The 21,197-nt window shown below is 38.4% G+C and overlaps 1 protein-coding gene across 3 annotated transcripts in view; it reads left to right on the top strand.

The window, feature by feature from the left end:
- PTPRK (protein tyrosine phosphatase receptor type K) overlaps nt 1-13,085 on the top strand; it is a 578,185-nt gene extending 565,100 nt beyond the window's left edge. For all 3 annotated transcript variants that reach the window (XM_022556378.3, XM_022556371.3, XM_089921990.1), the window contains 3 exons: nt 1,819-1,982; nt 2,512-2,647; nt 6,139-13,085. In XM_022556378.3, coding sequence (XP_022412086.2) covers nt 1,819-1,982; nt 2,512-2,647; nt 6,139-6,192 — 354 coding nt within the window. In that variant the 3' untranslated portion in view covers nt 6,193-13,085. The remainder of the gene's footprint in view (nt 1-1,818; nt 1,983-2,511; nt 2,648-6,138) is intronic.
- The last annotated feature ends 8,112 nt before the right edge of the window (nt 13,086-21,197 follow it).

The following is a 21,197-nucleotide window of genomic DNA, read 5'->3' as shown; positions in this document are numbered from 1 at the left end:
TGGTCTTTTTAAAGAGCTAGGTTACTCTCTTTTAGAGCAGCAATTCTATGTATATGTCTTGTTTTAAGTGTGTGATTAGAATTGTCATGTTTCAGTGTTTCTCACATCAAAATGGCTATATGTGTTTCTGCTTAACGTCTATATGTGTATAAGTAGAGAAGAAATTCATATCCAATTCTATTGCTCATTTCAGTGGAGAAAAAAAGGATAACCTCAATCATGTCATAATATTCATGCATATCTTAGATGTTAATTTAAAGGAATCTCATTATGTCTGCACATCTGTTACATTATGGTTCTAGTAATATTTTAGCTGAGAAACCGTAGCTGCTAAACTAAGAAAGTAAGACCTGTCTGTTAATTGAGCTTTATATGTTTATTTGAAACATATATGTTTCAAATATGTTTATATGAAAAATAGTCTAGGAACAGGAACTGAAATTTGCGTTACATTTTTTTTTGGTCAGCATATTTATCTTCCTCTATATTTGGTATTCTGGTCCTTATTAGTGCGTGATTTTTCTTTCTGTTCCCATTCTCATTATTTAATATCATTCACCTCACCAAATATTTAGTATGCGCCAACTAGAGGTTGGGTGTTATACTAGATAGTTCCTTGTCCTACCAAAAGATGCATGAGCCCTTGTCATGTGAAGCTTCAGATCTGATGCCTTATGATATGGCTCACTTGTGCATTACAAATTCTTCCTTACATTTTCATATGAAGGTTTACGGTCTTGATTCATTTATTCAACAATACTGTTCTTTGGAAAGTATTTTGCTAGGTTCTAGGGGTAGAGATTTTAAGGGAAAAAGATTTTCTTGTCCTTAAAGAATTTGTATTTTATCAGGGAAGACAAACATTAAACAACTTATATAATCATTTACAAATAAATGAAATTTTACAGAGAAAAAGTACAAAATACAGAGGATTTGGGTGATCTGACATAGCTGGGTGATCAGAGAAGACTTCTTTGAGTTAGTGATATTTAAGTCAAAATTTGAAAAAATTTGTAGGAGCTCTTTGGGCATGGGATATCCAGCTACCTTGGTTTACACAGGACAGGGAGGTTTCCTAGAACACATGAATTTTAGTGCAAAAACCAGAAAAGTCCAAGGCAAACCCAAGACAACTTGATCACTCTGTTTGGGACTGAGAAAAGCAAGCAAGAAGGAGATGTTCAAGGCGAAGGGGAGAGTATGTGCAAAGTTCCCAAGGCAAGAAATGACTTGATAAATAGATTAAGAGAAGGCCAATGTGTCTAGAACTTGAATAGGTTGTTCGAATAAAGTGAAGTTAGAGAAAGAGGTGGAACCTTATCATATAGGTATTTTTAAGCCATGGCAGCAAATTTGAGTTTTATCCTAAGATCATTTGGAAGCCATTAAATCAGGAAGTGACAAGATCATATTTGCATTTAAAAATAATCATGATGCCTTCGGTAAGAATGGTTTGAAAGGAGATCGAAGTTTGTTCAGGGAGATCAACTAAGAAGTGATTATTATGATTTGTGATTGAGAGTGCAATGATGTCAGTGGCAATAAAGAGGAGGTGAATTTGAAAGTTATTTACAAAGTATAAACATAGGAATTGATTATTGGATATGGAGTATGAGGGAGAATTTTGTATAACTGATAATTCTCATGTAACTTAGAATGTTTCTGCACTGGTATGTACATATTTTGGACTTGCATCAGCTAGATTCAATCCATTGTCAGTGTCATTTATGTCATGGTGTAAATTGATATGAACCTTTTACTTTTTAGTAAAAATTCTAGCCCCAACTTATTTACATAAAAATACTTTTCCCTCTGCAGCCACAGGAAGGTTATCTGATGGTACAGCAGTTTCAGTATCTAGGGTGGGCTTCTCATCGAGAAGTTCCTGGCTCCAAACGGTCATTTTTGAAGCTGATACTGCAGGTGGAAAAATGGCAGGAGGAATGCGAGGACGGGGAAGGCCGAACGATCATCCACTGCCTGTGAGTGTGGTGGCTTGGCTTGGCCATGTGGGGGGCCTTGGTGGTCATTTCCTTATTAGCCTTCACGTCTATGTTAAAGAGTAACCGACTCCCATCTTACAGACCTTGACTAGACATTCTTTTGAAACAATCTTCCTGTTTCTTGATTCTATAATTCACTACTAACTTCAACTTTTGTATTTTTTAAATTGATTATCGTATAGCTATTATATAGTTTAAACTCTTTTGAACACTACTCTGAATAACTTTTCTGATTTACACTGTGTACAAATCTATCAAAATCTCAAAGTATCTAGGTTGCAGCCATCTATGCCTGTAACATGTCCCTAAGTATAAGCTACTAAGTTAATGTCATCCTCAAGTATCTTTCCTTTCTGCTCTCTACACATACATGCACACATGTGAAGCAAAATTAAAACACAAAGGGAAAAAATTTTAAAGATAATGTTTTCTTTTCCCAAACATGATTGTGTGACCTGTGGTCACCAAAAGCTTCGATCTAAAATGCCTTTGCTTTCTTTGCTTTTAGAAATGGTGGTGGGCGAAGTGGCATGTTCTGTGCTATAGGCATCGTTGTTGAAATGGTGAAACGGCAAAATGTTGTCGATGTGTTCCATGCGGTCAAGACGCTAAGGAACAGCAAGCCAAACATGGTGGAAGCCCCGGTGAGTCACAGTCTTGTACGCAGAAGGGAGGGTAGAGATTAGTCAATCATATACCTACTTGTTGATTTGACTTGATACACGCATAGTGAATCATATGTATAAATGTGTCTTTGTGGGGACTTTCCTGCCTAATTGATGAACTGCCAACTATCCCTCTTTACCCACATAAACGTAATCACATATTGCCTAAGCTGCTAATGATGAAGAAAACTACTTTCCTTTAACTTGGGAAATGTGTAGGATTTTTGTTCGTTTCTTTTGAGCAATAAATATTTGCTACAGTAAAATTTGTTAAATGGTTCTATAATAAGAAAATCCTGCTATCTAGGTTTTATTCTTGTTTATTTTTATTTCTCAAACAATATTAACTGGTAAAACATTTTGAGGGATATACTCATAGGTTGCATCTAGCACTTTTTATATCAGTTTTTTTTTTGTTTGTTTCTTTGTTTTTTTAATTTATTTTTGGCTGTGTTGGGTCTTTGTTGCTGCGCACGGGCTTTCTCTAGTTGCCTCAAGTGGGAGCTATTCTTCATCACAGTGCGTGGGCTTCTCATTGCGATGGTTTCTCTTGTTGCGGAGCACAGATTCTAGGCATGCGGGCTTTTGTAGCTGCAGCATGCGGGCTCAGTAGTTGTGGCTCGCAGGCTCTAGAACACAGGCTCAGTCGTTGTGGTGCATGGGCTTAGTTGCTCCACGGCATATGGGATCTTCCCGGGCCAGGGATCAAACCCGTGTCCCCTTCATTGGCAGGCAGATTCTCAACCACTGTGCCACCAGGGAAGCCCTGCATCTAGCACTTTAGACACCCAGAGTTTTTAAAGGGCAAATGAAATTTGTTTTAGTCATTATCTATAATTCTTCATTGCTGGTCAAATTATAATTTTTTAAACTATCGCCTTTGACAGTTTTCAGCTTGACCAATTTTAGAACGTAGTTCATGTGATATTATTTGAATTAGCCAGGGCTCACTAAATCACAACACAGATTACAAAATAAGAGCAGGGAGGTAGGTGTATGTAGGAGCTCGTCTGGTTGAAGCTGTATGCAGAGGAAGAAAGTTAAACTTCTCTAGCACATTCGACTTCTAAAGTGATGGCTGTGGGTTACACATATGTGCATGGCAGGATAAGGTCAGGGGCAGCTGTGTAGTTTATGCTCACAGAAAAGTAAACCAGGAAAACCAAGACATCATTGTTGCTTGCCCTACATTTATCAAGATGATCAGATAACAAAAGTGAGCAATTCAATAAACCTTTAAAGTATTTTCACCACTTCCTGCTCATGGATTGTTCACACAAGAGGTGCATTGCTTCCTGAGACAAAATCTGAAGAGTTACATTTATACCGTTTCACTTTGAAGAACGGTCACAGACTTCTTCCCCTTCTACAAGTCCTCAAAGCCCCTCTACTCCAGCTTATACCTTAAGTATTGCTGTTGTCCCAATAAGATGATATTGGCTTTGACTGGGGTGTTGGCAATGGAGCTGGAGGAAGTGGGGTATAGATTTGAGGGATTTTTGAGGTAGAACTCTGAGTTCTTTTTACAAAATGGGCAGGTAATGGTTAGGTCTTTAAACTCTCTGCTGTCTGAAGAGTTTTCAATGTAAACTCTGCCTCTATCTCTCAGATCAAGTCTTCCAAAATCATCAGTAAGATCACTTCTGGCCGCAGCATTCAAATCATACTTCCAAATTTAACTCTGATTTCTCACTGTTCCTTAAAAAAAAAAAAGTCTATGATTAAACTCTGCCATTCTAGAACCTTCTTAAGAGTTACTATTTACCTTTACATTCATGTCCCATGAATCCTGACTAAACACCCAATTTGTGTTTTAATCAAGATTAATGATTAGTTCAGTGTGCTGTTGAATTGAACTGACGAGTTTGGTAAGAAAATTTAGAGAGTAAACCAAATTGCTAGAGACTGATTAAAGAGATGTAACAGTTCCCAAGCACTTTTTGGTTCTTGAGATGCACTTGCCACAGTGGTAGGCTAATTTAAATCACAGCTACTTGATAATTAGGGTAGGATTGATAAAGACCTCTTGGGGAAAGTTTTTATTTCCCTCATTTATTGCTGGAGACACCTGGAAGTTCTCTTTAGAAATAATATGTGTTTTAGATTGTTCTCTAATTCAGCCTGAATTTTACCCACTTGGACTGAATTGGGAAGATTTTAATACATGTTGCAAGTAATAATTTGTAATGCAGTCTGAATTTTTCTAAATTCTTCATAATGGAGCGACACACAGATGGACTGAGAGGAAAGGCAGTTTTAACTCAAAAATTTTTGTTAACCAAGTTGACTTAAATAAATAAAGGCAGAAGAAATAAATTTTTCTGGTAAAAGTAAGCTCAAAAAAATTTAAGGACCACTAACCATTTTTGAAAAATTTACTTAAATTCTCTGATAGACCAAAAACTGTGTCAAAAATTAAGAATTTGGAGTTCCCTGGTGGTGCAGTGGTTGAGAGTCCGCCTGCCGATGCAGGGCATACGGGTTCGTGCCCCAGTCCGGGAGGATCCCGCATGCCGCGGAGCGGCTGGGCCCGTGAGCCATGGCCGCTGGGCCTGCGAGTCCGGAGCCTGTGCTCCGCAACGGGAGAGGCCACAGCAGTGAGAGGCCCGCGTACCGCAAAAAAAAAAAAAAAAAAAAAAAATTGAGAATTTGGATGTTCACGTATGTAAGTCAAATCGTTATGCCGTACACCTTAAACATACAGTGCTGTATGTCAATTATATCTCAATAAAATTGGAAGAAGAAATTAAGAATTTGGACTTGTTGAGTGGCAGTCTGAAATGACTGGCTTTTTTAAATAACACTAAGGAAAGTATCTGAAGTGAGGAGAAAAATATTTGCATGTTCACTCTAGGATTATTTATAGTAAATAAAAAAATAAATGCAATATTACAGTCAATCCACATATTAGACTTTTATGAAGTATTAACAGAGGTGTTAAATAACATAAGAAAAGGGGATACATAACAATGCTAAACAACAGAAAATAAAATATAAAGTTATATCCCCAAACATAGATAAGCAATTAATATTTATTCTAAAGTAATTATTATTTCAGCCATGCATAAAAATGGACTGAATTAACACTAAGGTAGTATTTTAAACAGTTGTTTCTGATAACAGATTTATAGAAACTTTTTCTGATTATCTTTTTCTATACTTGAAAATTTTTCTGTACTGATCAGGTATTACTATTATAATCAGATAATACTGAAGATTTTTGTAATTTGATATAAAATATGAGGCAAAGACAACATATCTTTTTACATCAAGTTCCTTTTTCTTAAACAGCAATCATTAGACTCAAATGTAAAATATGCATGCCTAGATGCTAAACTTGTATATAGAAAAAAAATCTGTAATTCTTGAAAAATCTAAATTGAATGCAAGTATTCATTTGATAGCTATTATTCTCCATTCTTCTCCTTTTTCTTAACTTTGCTCCACCCTTTTGTTTTAACATCTTTCAGGAGCAGTACCGTTTCTGCTATGACGTAGCTTTGGAGTACCTGGAGTCATCTTAGTTGGGGGGAGACTTCAAAGTGCATCCAAGCAGAGCCCATTCATCTGTTGAGCCAGCAGCTGTTGTACGTGTCACACCTGTGCAGAAAGATTTTAATGTGGGGGGTGGGAGGCTTTTACATTTGAGAGGTAAAAGTATTTTTCTTATGAAGTTGTGTATCTTAATAAAAAGGACTCAGTTTCTATTACTGTATGAAAGCATCAACATTTCGTGCCACATAAATTTTATTTAATAAGAAGCAGATTCAAATGAGAACTTCTCAGTGTTTGTCCAGTGAACATGCAGCCTTTTCTCTCCTGCTTTGGTAGAGCAGCCACCACTTGTTGCATGAATTAATACTTTCTATGTGGCATTTTTCTCCCTTTTTCAGATAAAAGATGTTAAATCTTTCAAGGAAGAAGAAAGAAAAGCTGTGCAAATTCATAGGAAAGTTCATTTTTTAATATGTTTCAAGTGTAGCAGATCTCTATATAAATATATAAATATATATAACTGGCTTATTTTCCTTTAATGTGCAATGATGGCTGGATCATTTAAAGTTCTTTTTAGAAAACAACATAAGCCAAAGACTCAAGTGTAAATATGTCTATATGGAGAAAGCACATTATATTTATTGGTTACTTACATTCCTTTTTTGATGGCTAAACTACTACCACCACACAATCATTTTTTTTTTTTCTGAATAAAGCTTTTTCTTTCACTAAAATCAACTGTAAACAATTTTTGTAGATTATTTTTTGTATGTTTAGTGTAAGTAGAGGATAAACGTTTTATTCATAAACCAGGAAGCAATGTTCTTTATAGTGAATCTCTTGTGTACATGCTTGTGAATTAAATTTATGTAAAACACCTTGGCAATCGGGTCTTTTAATGTAGGACCAAATTTAAGCATTTTGCTGAAAATATAATTTTCCACAATTTCCTTAGGTCAGTAATGGTTTGGTGATCATATATGAGAATTGCACACATTCAAAGGCCTTGCTGATGACTTGCATAATGTTGAACATAACCTTTAAGCAGAATTTAAATTTTAAAGGAATTGGTCTTTTCAGCCTATGACCAAGCACTGGTCAAGAAATCAAGATGGCAACTTTTATGCTTTCAAGGTCAAGTGTTAGCAAACTGTAAACTGTCAAGGTGAACCAGTGTTTCTTTGGGTTCTGAGCGTAGGAAGTGTGAACAAATCGATGCCAGAATTCTGTTTTGTGCATCATCGTGGGATTCTCAAGTGAACCTTTCTAAATGTGGTCTTGTACACATGCTCCGTGTAGCTGTAACTTCATATCATCAGCTTGCAGTTTGTTATTGACTAAAGCATTCCAGTATCCTCTTTCTAGATTGCCAGTTCATGACATGGTGCTTATGAAGATTTAATTAAAGTAAGAGTGAAATAAAATTTTTATAATTACAACAGTTATTGTTTGCACATCATTTTCTCCCCTTAATTTTCATACCTTCACTCCCAAATAAATACCTTATTCTCATTGATACAAGTAGACCACATAAAATGTATTAAAAGTAAAACTTGGGACTTCCCTGGCGGTCCAGTGGTTAAGACTCCACGCTTCCCCTGCAGGGGGTGTGGGTTCAATCCCTGGTGGGGGAACTAAGATCCTACATGCTGTGTGGCACAGCCAAAACAAAAAACAAAAAACTGATGTCCAAGCAGTAATTTCTTTCACTTTTTTTCTTTAAATTGAATTTCAAAAACTCCAAATGAGTGGAAAGAAAAAAAGGCCAGGGGATTGACATTGATTTTTTTTTTGAGTTACTATATTTATATGTTACTATCCCTTTATATACATTTCCTTATTTCTTCCTTATAACAAACTTGACAGATAGTAATTGTCATCCTTATTTTACCAATGATAAAATTGAAGCTGAGAAGGTAAATGATTTGTCAACAGATTTAAATCTGAGTCTGATTTAGCAGCTCACTCTCTTCCAGTAAACACCTGCTTCCCTGATAGCATGGCAAGGGAAATTTGGCACTTCATTCTTGTTGTTCCTTTGATTTTCTCATAAAGTATTATCTTTATGGGTATCTTCAAACTTCCACTTGCTGTGTACATTATTAGAACATTTGTGACTTTCATTAGTAAGAATTTAGATAAGAGAACTTATCGTTTCCTAGGAAGACTAATTTTCATTTAAACACGGATGCATTTAACAAAAAATCCACAAACTCACTCAAGATTGCATTACCCAGTAATGTTCATGATGTTAATTGAAGGATTCTGCTTTGCAGCATGACCCTGATTTCATTTCTGTTCACAGGATTAAACCCACATGTAACCAAAATCACTATGAATACCGCTGACCACAAAACTCAGAGGTCCATGTGGCCTCCAAAATTCAAGCAAAGAACAAAAAGAGCCCTCTTTCTCTCTAACAGAAAATAAAAAATATCATGCTTGCTTTGTTCAGGTACCACCACAGAGGCCAGTGCATCTGGAGACAACTGTACTGGGGGAGAAGGGTGGGATGCTAAATCTGTTTTTCTTAATACTCTTATTCAAAAATTCATACTTTATACCGTTGTGGAGTAGTCCCATGCATGGCCATGTCCCACTCAGCTGTGTCCCTTTAGGCAGGAGATGTCTTGGTAGAACTCTTAAAATGTGCTCTGCTTTTCACAGTTAAAGGCCTCCTATCTCTATGTCATTTATTCTTTAAATGGCTGTCATGACATGGAATTTTATAGATCCTCTTCCTCTGTATTATCACAAGGGAAGTGTTGGAAGTGGGTGGGCAGAGACACACAGCAACTGGGGATTCGAGTTTTAACCAATCTTGAAAATAAGTGTTAACCTTCTTGTCTGTGCTGCCTAGCCTTTTTCTAATATTTAGTCTTTGAAGAAAGGGAAGGATTTTGCATGAATGTGTTGCAGCCAAATGATCTCTGACATTGAGAGATAAACAAAAAAGAAGATATTTCTGACTGGACCAGTAGGGAGAGGAGACGTGTTTACCTCTCTACTGATGTGCTCATTCAGTATTCACCTCACGATCTCTTGGGTTCCAGGTCCTCATGTGATAAGCCTGGGGATCAGACATCAACGGCTGCTCCCTCTCAAATCTGCTCTGTTGCCAGAAAATGGTGTCTGTAAAAAATGTTCCCGGCATATTATTTCATAAAGTCTCCCCGCAGCTTAGGGAGGCTTGGCGTGGGAGAGATATTATCTGAATTTGTTCACAGCTCTGGTCTATTCAAGCGGTCTGCAGAGTATTAGAAAATTCTCTCTCTGAAACTAAAAAGAAAAGCTCTGTCTTGGGATCTGCTTTAAGTAAGCTATCAGTGGCTTCTGGAATATAAATTGTCCAGAAATCAATGGAAATGTGGTAGATATATAAGACTTCCGAACTTCCAGCTTCCTCCAAAGTGAATTGAAATGCTAACCTGGAAGATAACAAACACCAGAGAGACAGTGTTGTTATCAAATCCCGAAAGAAACCACTGGAAGGGGTTTCTAAACTGTTGAAGCAAACATAAAGTCCCTATTGAATATCTGAAAGCTCTTTCTTTAATGTTCAGATCTGCTTGGGGGTGGGGGGGAATGGTAGGGAGATTTTATGACAGATACTATCTCTCGTGATGCACTTGCCAGTTGTAGAAAAGGAGCTACGATACCTGAAATCTAACCCAGAAAATTGTGTGCTGATTTATTCTGATGCAGTTGTGTTCATTTCAACTCAGCCTTATTAGTCTTACCAGTTTTATCAGTCTTAATTCAGACAGAGGAAATATAGCACTTAAGACAAAAATACAAACCCTCAGTACTTAGATGCAATCTATGTAGATATAGAATAAGAATAAAAATATCTAAATTGAATCACCAATGAGTTATTTCCTTAAATAGATGTTTGAATGTACAGACGGACAAAGGCCATGTGTTCCTACTTTGTTGCATGGTCTAAGAGATAAAATCAACCTGGAAAAGTAGAGAAAACAAGATCGTCATGGCATCCACTTGTTATTTGTTGAGAAAGAGGAGATGCCTGCGGAGCCGGCGGGTATTGTGAGTGAGAGAATTAGGCCAGGTATATTTCAGAATGGTCATTCAGGTTGTGTTATTACAACAGACAGCTTCAGTGTATGGATTTCTAGTAGGGGTATTTTTCATCTCAACAAAAATATATCTGCTTCCCATTTTTACTAAAACACATATTCCTTTTGGTCCATTTGGCTTTTTCCTACTTTTTTTTTTTTTTTTGCGGTATGCAGGCCTCCCACTGTTTTGGCTTCCCCCACCGCGGAGCACAGGCTCCGGATGCACAGGCTCAGCGGCCATGGCTCATGGGCCCAGCCGCTCCACGGCATGTGGGATCTTCCCTGACCTGGGCACGAACCCGTGTCCCTTGCATCGGCAGGCAGACTCTCAACCACTGCGCCACCAGGGAACCCTGGCTTTTTCCTACTTTTGACTGAAATATGGATAGTAGATATTCTGCCATCTTCAGCTCTACTACAAGAAACACAATAGCATGAAACTGATGATAAATGACAACTGTTGTTTGTCATGGGGACAAGAGGCAACGATGTGGGGAGGCCAACTCCCACTTGGACCCGAAAGCACAAGTGATGCCCAAAGAGAACGCTCCTCATCTCCCAGCAGTGTTCGCCGCATGAGAATATGGCCCAACAGTGTCTCATCTCTCAAGAGGATGTGGAAATCTAAACTTTTATGTGAACTCCTAAAAATTTTGAATACTAGCAACCAGTTAAATTCAAAAACAAAAATATACCTCTGGCCCAACTGTGAAAAACAAAACCTGTCAGAAGGCTGCATCTGGTTGTCTAAGTTTGTGACCGCCATTGTAGAATAATTGTTGTTTTACTGTTCTGACTTTCTAAAAATGTGTTTTAGAGGAACATGAGTTTTAGTTGTCTCTGAATAGCTATCATAACTGTTTTTCATACTTGTTCTTGGTTTCCTATTTACCGTATTTTCTCACATATTTTTCTGTTTTAAAAATATATGTAGTTGAATCTTAACCCTTAAGATGAAGAAAAACAAGGTCGATGTCCCCGCTCCCTCCTACCTGGACTAAATTCAGAAGAGCATATTTCAGAAAGTAATTCACACATTTCACCTAATACGCACCCCCAAAATGATGACTAGAAAATAATTCTTCTGGAGATAATAGTACTGAGAGCTCAAAAGGGGAGCCCTTGTTCTGTGAGCCATGGGATAGCCTGAACTGTTTTAGCACAAGTGCAGTAAAGCATCTGTGGAAGCACCACACTCCAGATTGTGATGGTACATGCTGACTTACCTGGCAGGTGCAAAACATTTTGGGCTCTTGCCAGCCCACAGTGGGAACCTGAACTCCAGTTCCATAAATCTAATTACCTGGCGCACAGTCAGCAGACTGGATTTCTCTTCACCTTCATGTTATATTCTTGGAATGATAGTGAGTAAGTATTTGTTAATTACTTGCTTTCCAGTGTTAAGTTCTATATTGCCTGAGTGCTCAAATGTGGTCATTGAGGAAAAAAATACCTTCACATAAGAAATCCACATGAAATCATGGATGTTGCAGGGATATTAGAGATTATCAAATCCAATGCCCGTATTGTTAAGTTTAAGAAATTAAAACCTAGAGGAGTCATATGTCTATCAGTAAAGGGTCAGATAATAAATATTTTAAGTTTTGCCCACCATTGGTCTTCGTTACCTTTGTCGTTAGACCTTCCTAAGAGAATGGCTAAAGGAAATTCTTCAAACAAAAAAAGAAATAATAAAAAAAAAGGAAATTTCAAGCATCAGAAAGGAAGAACAGTGGAAAGAGCAGAATTATGGGTATATACGATAGAATATCCCTTTCCCCATGTATGTGTTTTATAAATTATATTTGATTATTGAACCAAAAATTACAATACCATCTGACATTCAAGAAAGTAATATTTTTAAGTAGGAAAGAAAAAGGGATCTAAATAGAAGTAAGGTTTCCAGACTTTACTGTAAGTGGTAAAATAATGATACCACTAGATTATAATGTCATATATTTATACTGTAATGCCCAGAGAAACCACTGAGAAAACTACACCAAGAGAGACACTCAAAAACACTATATATGAATGAAGATAAAATCTTAAAACATGTTTACACAACACACAGGAAATTAAGGAAAGCAAAACTGGAATAAGAAGCAGAGAAAAACAATAATAATAATAAAAAGGCAGATTTAAGTGCTAACATACCATACTCAACAAAGACAGTACAAAAACAGTAAAATTATAAACAAATATATCGTGAATTTTACATAAAAATTTTCAAAAAAATATTAGCAAACTGAATCCAATAAAGTAAAAAATGATGCACATAACCAAGTGGGATTATTTCCATGTATGCAAGGCTGGTTCAACATTTGAAAATCAATCAATGTTATGCATCATATATCAACAAGCTAAAGGAAAAAAAAGCATGTGATTATATTAATTTGAAAAACCATTTGATAAAATCCAACACTCATGCATGATAAAAACTCTCTAGAAGGGAACTTCCTCAACTTGATAACATCTAAAAAATATTTACAGCTAACTTCATAAAAAATAGTGTAAGACTGAATGCTTTCTCCCTAATCCTGAGAACAAGGCAAATAAAATATCACTATTTTATTCAACACAGTACTGGAATTTCTAGCTTGCAATAAGGCAAGAAAAAGAAACAAAAGCCATACAAATTTGAAATATAAAATAAAACTTTTCCTGTTTACAGATGGCATGATTATGTAGAAAATCCCAAAGAACCTACAAAAATCCTAGAACAAATAAGTGAGTTAATTCACAGGATACAAGATCAACACAAGAATGTCAATTGCATTCTTATACATTAAAAATAAAAGTTATGAAACTGAATAACAATACCATTTATAATTGCTCCTAAGAAAATGAAATACATAGATATACACTTATCAAAACCTGTACAGGATTTACATCTGAAAATTACAAAATTCTGATAAAAGGAATCAAAGTATACCTAGACAAATGGAGAGATACATTTGTTCAGGGATTGGAAGATTCAACATAGTAAAAATGTCAGTTCTTTTCAATTGATCTATAGGTTTAATGTAGTTTCTATAAAAAATTTTCTAAAAAAGTTTTTTTAGATATAGATAAGCTTATTCTAAAACGCATATGGAAAGGCATAGCTAAAATAGCTAAATAATCTTGACAAAGAATAAAAATGTGTGGGGGAGGGAATCATTCCATCCAATACTGAGGCATCTATATTGCTATATTAATCGGAAGAGGGCAGTATTGGTTTTAGGAAAAAAATAGAAGATTTTCTGGATTTAGGACGAAGCAGAGTTCTTAGACTTAGCCCCCAAAACATGATTCCTATAACTAAAAATTGATAATTTGGGCCTCATCACAATTAAATAGTTTGCTCTGTGAAAACCCATGTGAAGAGGATGAAGGCCACGATTAGAAGAAAATATTTACAAATTATATATCCAGTAAAAGGACCAGCATCTAGAATATATAAAGAACTCTCAAAACTCAACAGTAAAAAAAAACACAATTTTAAAATGTGCCAAAAACATGAACAGACATCTCACTGAAGAGGATATACAGATAACAAGCTTATTGGAAAGATGTTCAACATTGGTAGCCATTGGGAAAATGGGTATCATAATGAGCGTCACTGCACATGCATCAGAATGGCTAAGACAAACCTTAGTGGCAACATCAAACACCAAAAGTTAGTGAGGTTGCAGGGAAACTGGACCAGGCATATATAGCTGATAGAATGGCAGAGCCATTCTGGAAGAGCATGACAGATTCTTATAAAACTGAACATGCAATAACATACAACCCAAAAATTATGCTCCTAGGCATTTATCCCAGAAGAATGAAAACTTAATGTTCACACATGAATATTCATAGCAGCTTTATTTGTAATAAACCAAAACTGGAAACAGCCCAGAGAGCCTATACCAGGTAAGTGGTTAAACAAACTGTGGTACAACCCTACTATGAAGCACTACTCAGCAATAAAAAATAAAAAACTACTGATATAGGCAACAACTTGAAAGAATCTCCAGGGAATTATAATAAGTGAAAAAAGCCAATCCCAGTAGGGTATATGCTAAAAAGCCAGTCCCAATAAGGTATACGCTATATGATTCCACTTACATAACATTTTGAAATGACAGAATTTTAGAAATGGAGAATATATTACTTGTTACCAAAAATTAGGAATGTGGGTATGGTGGGTGAATGGGAGGTGAGTGTGGTTATAAAAGGGCAACATAAAGGATCCTTGTGGTAATGGAACCATTTGGTATCTTATCTGTGGTGGTGGGTGAATGACCCTACATATGTGACAAAATTGGACGATGTTTCAAGTGACCTGGCTAGCTGCAGATAATAAGGGAAAGAATCCTTTCAATCCAAGACCCCAAAATAGGAAGAAGCTGGATGTGTACAGGGAAGAGAAAGTGGCCAGTGAGGCTGGCGCCCACTGAGCAGAGTAGTACAATGTGAGGGCAGCAAGAGTGGTCCACGGAAAAAAAAAAAAAAAAAAGAGTGGTCCAAGGGAAAAAAAAAAAAAAAAAGAGTGGTCCAAGGGAAAAAAAAAAAAAAAAAAGAGTGGTCCGCGGCATGTGGGCTTAGTAAACCAGAGCCAAGAGTTTGGATATATTATTCATCTTTGTCCTCCATTCTCTCCACCCTCACAGTGTAAAATCCATGGCTTAACGCACTGTATTACACATGGCAGATTTCAATAAATGTTTATTAGGTGTAATTTAAGCCAGATCTAGAATCTAAACCTCGTTTTCCTTCTGTTTTCCTCACAACATCATACAGTGTCTCTGATTCTAAAAAAAAAAAAAGCTGACAAATAAATGAAACCCACAGGCATCTGCTCCTGGGAACTCTCCAGGATTTTCCTTTGAGTACCCTAGGTAGCTCATTCCCCTAAGTACTTTGGCACTTCATACGTAGTATTCATGAGTTCAATGAGCTGTTTAGTGAGTAATTTGACTCTGGACCATGAGAAACAGAAAATAAATCTGGGTCTAAGGAGACTATGGCAATTCATCCAGTTCAATATCACTGATGGAATATAAGCAAAATCTTCCTCCATTCCAGTCCAAACACATAAATGACAGCAACATATAAGCGCAGAGGCTACTATGAAAACTGGAAATGAAAATCTCATCAATCAGAAATGGAGAGGCTTTCCTAAGAAGCATATAGAACGCAACAGCAGCGAGTAGGGGCTGAAACTGTGTAACCTGCAGGTGTCAGGGAAGATGGGCTAGCCCCACACTGAAGTCACAGGGCTGACTCTGGGCTCTTGGACCACACTGTGTCTGCATATTGGAGCCTGAACTGTATCAGGGCAGGAGAAGAACAGCCTGCCCTTGACTGAAAGATGGCATCACCCACCTATACCTAATAGAGACTCAAAGTCGAGAAACATGTTACTTACTCTGGGTAAGAATCCTGAGATTGTATTAGATTCTTAAGGCTGTTGTAACAAATTACCACAAACCAGGTGGCTTAAAACAACAGAAACATATTGTCTCAGTACCGGAGGTTGGAAGTCTGAAAATGAAGTGTAGGCCAGGCCATATGCTATCTGACATCTATAGGGGAGAATCCTTCCCTGCATATTCTAGCTTCTGGTGGGTTATCAGCAATCCTTAACACCCCTTGTCTTGCAGCTGCATTACTCTAATCTCTACCCACATCTTCACATGGTATTTCCTCCTGTGTCTCTTCTCTTATGAAACCGGTCATGTTGGATTAAGGGCTCCCCTTACTACAGTACGACTTCATTTTAACTTAACTAATTGCATTTGCAATGACCCTATTTCCAAATAAGTTCATATTCTCAGGTACTGGAGGTTAGGACTTCAACGTGTCTTTTTGGAAGACACAGTTCAAGCCACAACACACAGCAATAGATAATTAACACGCCCAGCCAAACTATGCAAGTGAAAGGCGGGAATGAAGATATTTTCAGACATAGTCATCCCATAACAGTGATGTATACAGAACTGTATCTGCAGTGGTTACTGCTAGACTATCCTTTTTTACATATTTATATATCCATAAAATATGGTTTTATTGGATTTTAAATATTATATAAATGTTATAGTGTGGGTATCCTGCTGCTGCTTCCTGTTTTTCACTTGTTATATTCTTGAGATTTACTTACTTTGGAATGCTAGTTCAATTTTTTAAATTTCTGTATGGTATTTGATTGTAGACATATAACCTATTTTATTAAAATTTTCTCTCATGGAGGAATGTATGTTATTCTCTATTTGCCTTTCAAGAGTGCATAGTTTTCTCTACTGATCTTTTAAGAGTCATCCTCTGCCCTTGTCTACCTGGCTGTGTGTCCTGGGAAGCTGACCTCTTAGGACAGCATCACTGATACTCCCTTGCTCTCTGACTTAGTGCTGGGTTTGGCCAAGGCCAGGCACCAATGGGAGACCAGGTGGCAGGAGGACAGTGTGGTGGTGCTTTCCCCCTGCTGGTCCACATTTTTTGTAGTGGCTGCCCTCTACCAACCTTTTGGAGGGCAACATTTCACCTCTGACTTCAGCTCTCCAAATTCTAGTAACACTGCTTCATCCTTCGGGTCTCAAGCTGATAATGACTTTCATTCCTTGCTACTTCTTGGGTGCTTTACCAATCTTTGTTGGTCCCCTAAACTTGCTAAAACTTGTAAAGAGTTTTTTTTTAAATCTTTCAATTTACTGTTTGACTACACCATCTATTTCTTGTCCAAATCTTGACTGATAAACTAACTGGTTCCAGAAGTTGCCCTAAGACACAGTCCATCAAATTGGATTACAGAATTAGGTCATTTATACATTTGATGAGTGCGTGGATGAACTCTTCACCAAGGGGAAATGGGACCTTGGCAATATGAGGCAAACAATAGCTGGTATCTTTCTTAAAACAAATCTGCCTCTGGCATGTGATATGTGCCTACTGAACTAGCAAATGTCTTTCCTTTAGTTTCCATCAGCAAGTATAACCTGCAACATCTCACCTTTGCCCAGGGGTTCAGCAGTACACCTTTGCTGTCTTTTATCAAAGCAATGTCTGATCTTTGTCATATTATAGTCTAGACTAGAGCAGTGATCCTCACCAAGTGTCATTTGTGATCTGGTTTCTGGTCCATGTTTCTTACGTGTTCCCAATGAATTAGGGAGCTTGCTCCAGAATGTGAACTATGGCACTAAGTACATTGTTCTGTTCAGCTGACAATTTTTTCTTAGCCAGACTTTTTCGATGAGGGAGCAGTGCATTGATTTACATTCTGGTATAAGCTCTTTTCATCACTGTCACAGACCATGGCTTTGAATAGCTGATATTCTGGTCTGGGGGGACCTTGATTACCTTGACATGGAACAGGATATTATGTTGGGACATCAGGAAGAAACTAATAACCAGATGCCTTAGGAAGAAAAAGCGTAGCTGAGGAAGGGAGGTAACCATGTGAAAGTTCACAGACCTCTGATGTTATGAAGTTTCTAGTAGGACAATGGTATAAAAATATCAAGACATTCCCTCTTAGAGACAAGTTGCCTCACTTTGCACAGCCCACAGTGGAAAGAGCCCTAGGACTTAGCTTATCTAAGGCATTATATTTGGGCATACTGCTCTGATCCATCTACAAGGTAACTTGTAAGGCTTCCTGTTGCAAGAGATATGTGGAGCAAGAGAGGGTCTGCAGCAGGTCCAAGCTTTTACACAAGGTGAACTGCCACTTAGGCCTATGACCCAGAAGACCGAGTGGTACTTGAAAAATGTATGGCAGAAAGGGATGAAGTATGTGCCAGCAATAGTAACACCACAAAGCAGATCCCTGAGGTTTTGGAAGGAAGCCTATTTCCTCTTCTGCCAACCACTATTTTCCAGTGGCAAAGCTGCTTTGTGTTTACTACTAGGCTCTAATAGAAAAGGAACAGCCCAATATGGTGTAGAACACCACGTGACTCTACGAATGGACTGTAAGAATGTCTACCATCGGGGGTCCCCTGGTGGCACAGTGGTTGAGAGTCCGCCTGCTGATGCAGGGGACACGGGTTCGTGCCCCAGTCCGGGAGGATCCCTCATGCCGCGGAGTGGCTGGGCCCGTGAGCCATGGCTGCTGAGTCTGCGCGTCCGGAGCCTGTGCTCCGCAACGGGAGAGGCCACAGCGGTGCGAGGCCCGTGAACCGCAAAAAAAAAAAAAAAAAAAAAAAAAAAAAGAATGTCTACCATCAGCTGAAGACATTATGAAGTTGGATGTGTGCAACAGCATTCATTCCCTTATGAAATGTGATAATGTGATTGGTATGTATGTATGTGTAAGACTGAGCCTGATCAGGTCAAGAAGCCACAGGTAAGTTTCAGGAGTGATGGCTCAGACTCCACCGACATCTGCTCCTACTCTTCACTTTCTCTTGCCTAACTCTTCTGGCCTTGTTGAGTTCCTAAAATCATTGTGGTCTTATTAGTCAGTGGCCAGATTGTTGACATGTCAGCACCATTTCCAGCTTTCTTGTTTTGCAGGGTCTAGGACAAGGGTTGGCAAACAACTGTCTGTGGCCCAAATTCAGCCTGCCACCTGTTTTGTACTGCTCAAAGCTGAGAATGGTATTTAAAAATGTAAATGGGGGCTTCCCTGGTGGTGCAGTGGTTGAGAGTCCTCCTGCCGATGCAGGGGACACGGGTTCGTGCCCCGGTCCGGGAGGATCCCACATGCCGCGGAGCAGCTGGGCCCGTGAGCCATGGCCGCTGAGCCTGCGCGTCCGGAGCCTGTGCTCCGCAACGGGAGAGGCCACAGCAGTGAGAGGCCCGCGTACCGCAAAAAAAAAAAAAAAAATGTAAATGGTTGGGGGAAAAAAATCAAAAGAAAAATAAGAGTTTATAACATGCAAACACTATCTGAGATTCAAATTTCAGTGTCTCTATGTACTTACTTTTCACACTACATTGACAAAGCCTAAAATATTCACCAACTGGCCCGTTACAGAAAAAATTTGTTGACTCTGATCTGGAAGCCTGGAAACTATGTTGCCCAAAATTCCTAGCAGATTAGATCCCACTAATGAGAGGTTCTCATAGGAGATTTAGAAGGAAGAAAAGAAGCAGAAGGTAGTTTTCTCCTATGAGGTGTTCGGAAACATCATGAGCTTTGGCAAACAGCTGATAGGAGGCGTCACTAGCAGCTTCTAGGCTTCCTCTTGTGAATTAGCCGCAAAGTTCCAGCAGAGATCACAAGGGACTCCTGTGCTTTATCGTAGCCTGAATCTGGATGGCATTTTCCCCTAGGCTTCACTCTTCCCACCCTTCCAAAGACTTGTGTGGGCTTTGCATTCCCATATTTAATTCCTTCTTCCTGGAAGTACCTACATTAAGTATTTCTGATCTTCTACCCAAACCTTTCTGAGCCAATAAGAAAAGTACTGAATCACTGAGGGAAAGAGAGTAACTAGCACATAGCTGCTGCCATAACTGGAATTATGTGTTCTTTGAGAGCATACGATAAAGGAATTCTTACCTATTCTGAGAAATCAGGTAAAGTTTCCCTGAGGAAGTGAAGACTGATCTTAGATCTGAAAGAATAAGAATTAACCAGGCAAAGGACTGGAACTTTCAGGCCAGAGGAAGTGTTATAGGAATGAGGGCTGGTACGCAAATAACACTTTAGAACGAAGAATATGGTGCTATAAAGAGAAAAATGCCAGTAGGACTGAAACTTCGAGAGCAACATGCAAGAGAAAGCTGGACAGAGAGAGAGAGAAAGGCCATATAATGCAGAAGCTTCTAGGCTGTGTTAAGGATTAGTGTCTTTCTCCCATGAACTATGGGAAACATTTTCATGACCTCTGTTGGTCATGAAAACTTTATGAAAGAGATGACATGAGAGAGGGGATTCACTAGCGGGTGGGAGAGTGGTGAGAGAGGAGGGCACTCCAACAATGGCGCAAGACATCTTAGTGAATTGTATATCAGCCAGTGTAGCTGGAGCAGAGTATAGTGGAGATTAATTTAAAGACAAAGTGGAGAACCTACCACTGCAAGGGTTTTGATTTTATTTTGTCGTCAATGAAACATTATTCAGACAACCATAACGACACTTCTGGGGATGGTTTTTGTAGTAAACAAACTAAAATATCCAATTTGAATTTAGGTTGAGAAATACTGCTGGCTTTTGTTAATGATAGTGTTTTTGTGGTTCTTGAAATGAGACGAGGCTTAAAGATACAGGAAATTGGTGGCTTTGGTAAAGACTTTACATTGTTTCATATTAACAAGAGCTGCTGCGGGGGTTTCAAAGGAAATAGGTTATGGCACTTTTTAATATTAGATGAGTAACTGCCACATCTCCTAGGCTGTGTCTTCAGTATCCAGCACTGGCAATCTTATCTCATGAAGAAGGCAAGAAAAGGATGCTAATTGAAATTTGACACACAGGTCTTGAGAGACATGCACGCAAGCAGTTTATTGGAGAACAGCATATGAGAGGGGTGAAGAAAGCAGGATTGAGCAGAGGGGAAAGTTTAACCATGATGCAGTTGCAACAGAGCTGGGATGGCCCTTCAGAGTTGCAGATTGCCCCGACTGAGGCAAAGAGGTTAGGTTTTGTACCCCTGCATCAACCAGTCACTGGCACCAGGCTACCCAGAGGGAAGGGACGTAACCTTGGATGAGGAAGTTTCCACAAACCAAGGGTAATTCTCAGAGAAGCGTTCAGCTAAGAGCTGTCAATAGTCAACACTTCTGACAACTGGGGAATGGGCACATAGGCTCCGAGGAGGGACCTGGGAGGTACGCCGCAGCATTTATTACAGTTTACCCCTGTGTGTCTCTTGTATCCATTTACTTCATATAATGAATTTATCCTATCTGAAATCAGCTCTTCCAGGATTCTGGTTGGCCTCTGTTACCAGGAAAACATGCAAGAGAACAGTTAACAGCACAAACTGAAGACTCCACTGCTGCAGCTAAGTTCGGGGATATACATCATCTCCCTCCTTTAC

Source organism: Delphinapterus leucas, chromosome 12, assembly GCF_059928025.1.
Source record: "Delphinapterus leucas isolate spDelLeu-1000000601 "Yukka" chromosome 12, BTC_Dleu_Yukka2, whole genome shotgun sequence".
Classification (NCBI taxonomy): Eukaryota; Metazoa; Chordata; class Mammalia; order Artiodactyla; family Monodontidae; genus Delphinapterus; species Delphinapterus leucas.
The sequence above is the reverse complement of the archived record's forward strand: the minus strand, read 5'-3'. Positions and strand labels throughout refer to the sequence as shown.